Source organism: Antrostomus carolinensis, unplaced genomic scaffold (assembly GCF_000700745.2).
Source record: "Antrostomus carolinensis isolate BGI_N321 unplaced genomic scaffold, ASM70074v2 scaffold30280, whole genome shotgun sequence".
Lineage (NCBI taxonomy): Eukaryota > Metazoa > Chordata > Aves > Caprimulgiformes > Caprimulgidae > Antrostomus > Antrostomus carolinensis.
This window is the reverse complement of record NW_010291035.1, coordinates 1,683-2,326: the sequence shown is the minus strand read 5'-3', so window position 1 is coordinate 2,326 and position 644 is coordinate 1,683. Positions and strand designations below refer to the sequence as shown.

Here is a 644-nt window from a genome sequence, read left to right as displayed (position 1 = left end):
TGTCCCCTCCCTGCGGCAGGCAGCAGGGCCAGGAGGAGCGGGGGCAGGGACCTACTCTTGAAGAGTGTGACCCTGGTTGTCCCTAGAAGGTCCATCGCGTCCCCCCTGGCCAGGGAAGTGCAGTGAGCATGGTGGGAAGGGACATGTCCAGATCCCACCTGCCCTGCACAGCCCTGGGGGGCACGCCTGAGCATCCCCCCTGGCCACCCAGCTGCTGCCTCGGCCAGGGAGGAGGATGAGGATGGACAAGCAGTGGTGGGTGGGGATGGGACGCACCCCTCGCTCACGAGGTGCCAGGCAGGACATCCTCATGGCTTGAGTGGAGCAACACCTGCGCTGACTGGTTATGGAGCCCACAGCATCGTTTGGGGCACGACCTGATCCTGGACCCAACAGCTTCTCCTGGGTTGAGGTGAGCAGGGAGCTGCTTCCCGGGGAGCCACAGGCAATGGTCCCCATCTCCATCCTCATCCCCATCCTCATTCCCATCCCATCTTCATCCCATCCTTGCACAGCACAGGATTTCCTCACTGCATCCCCATCCCACTCCCCACGTTGTTCCCACTCACATAAAGGCCATCACACAGGAGAGGTCATCACCAGGGGAGAAGAAGCCACCCTTACCTTTCTGGAGATGGATGATG

General features: G+C 61.6%; 1 protein-coding gene across 1 annotated transcript in view; it reads right to left on the bottom strand.

The window, feature by feature from the left end:
- Positions 1-624: 624 nt before the first annotated feature.
- The window catches only part of SNX33 (sorting nexin 33), a gene marked incomplete at its 3' end in the record, with an annotated part of 1,427 nt that continues 1,407 nt past the window's right edge, over positions 625-644 (bottom strand). Inside the window, 1 exon segment of the mRNA XM_010175183.2 lies at positions 625-644. This exon segment is cut by the window's right edge and continues 1,266 nt beyond it. Coding sequence (XP_010173485.2) covers positions 625-644 — 20 coding nt within the window.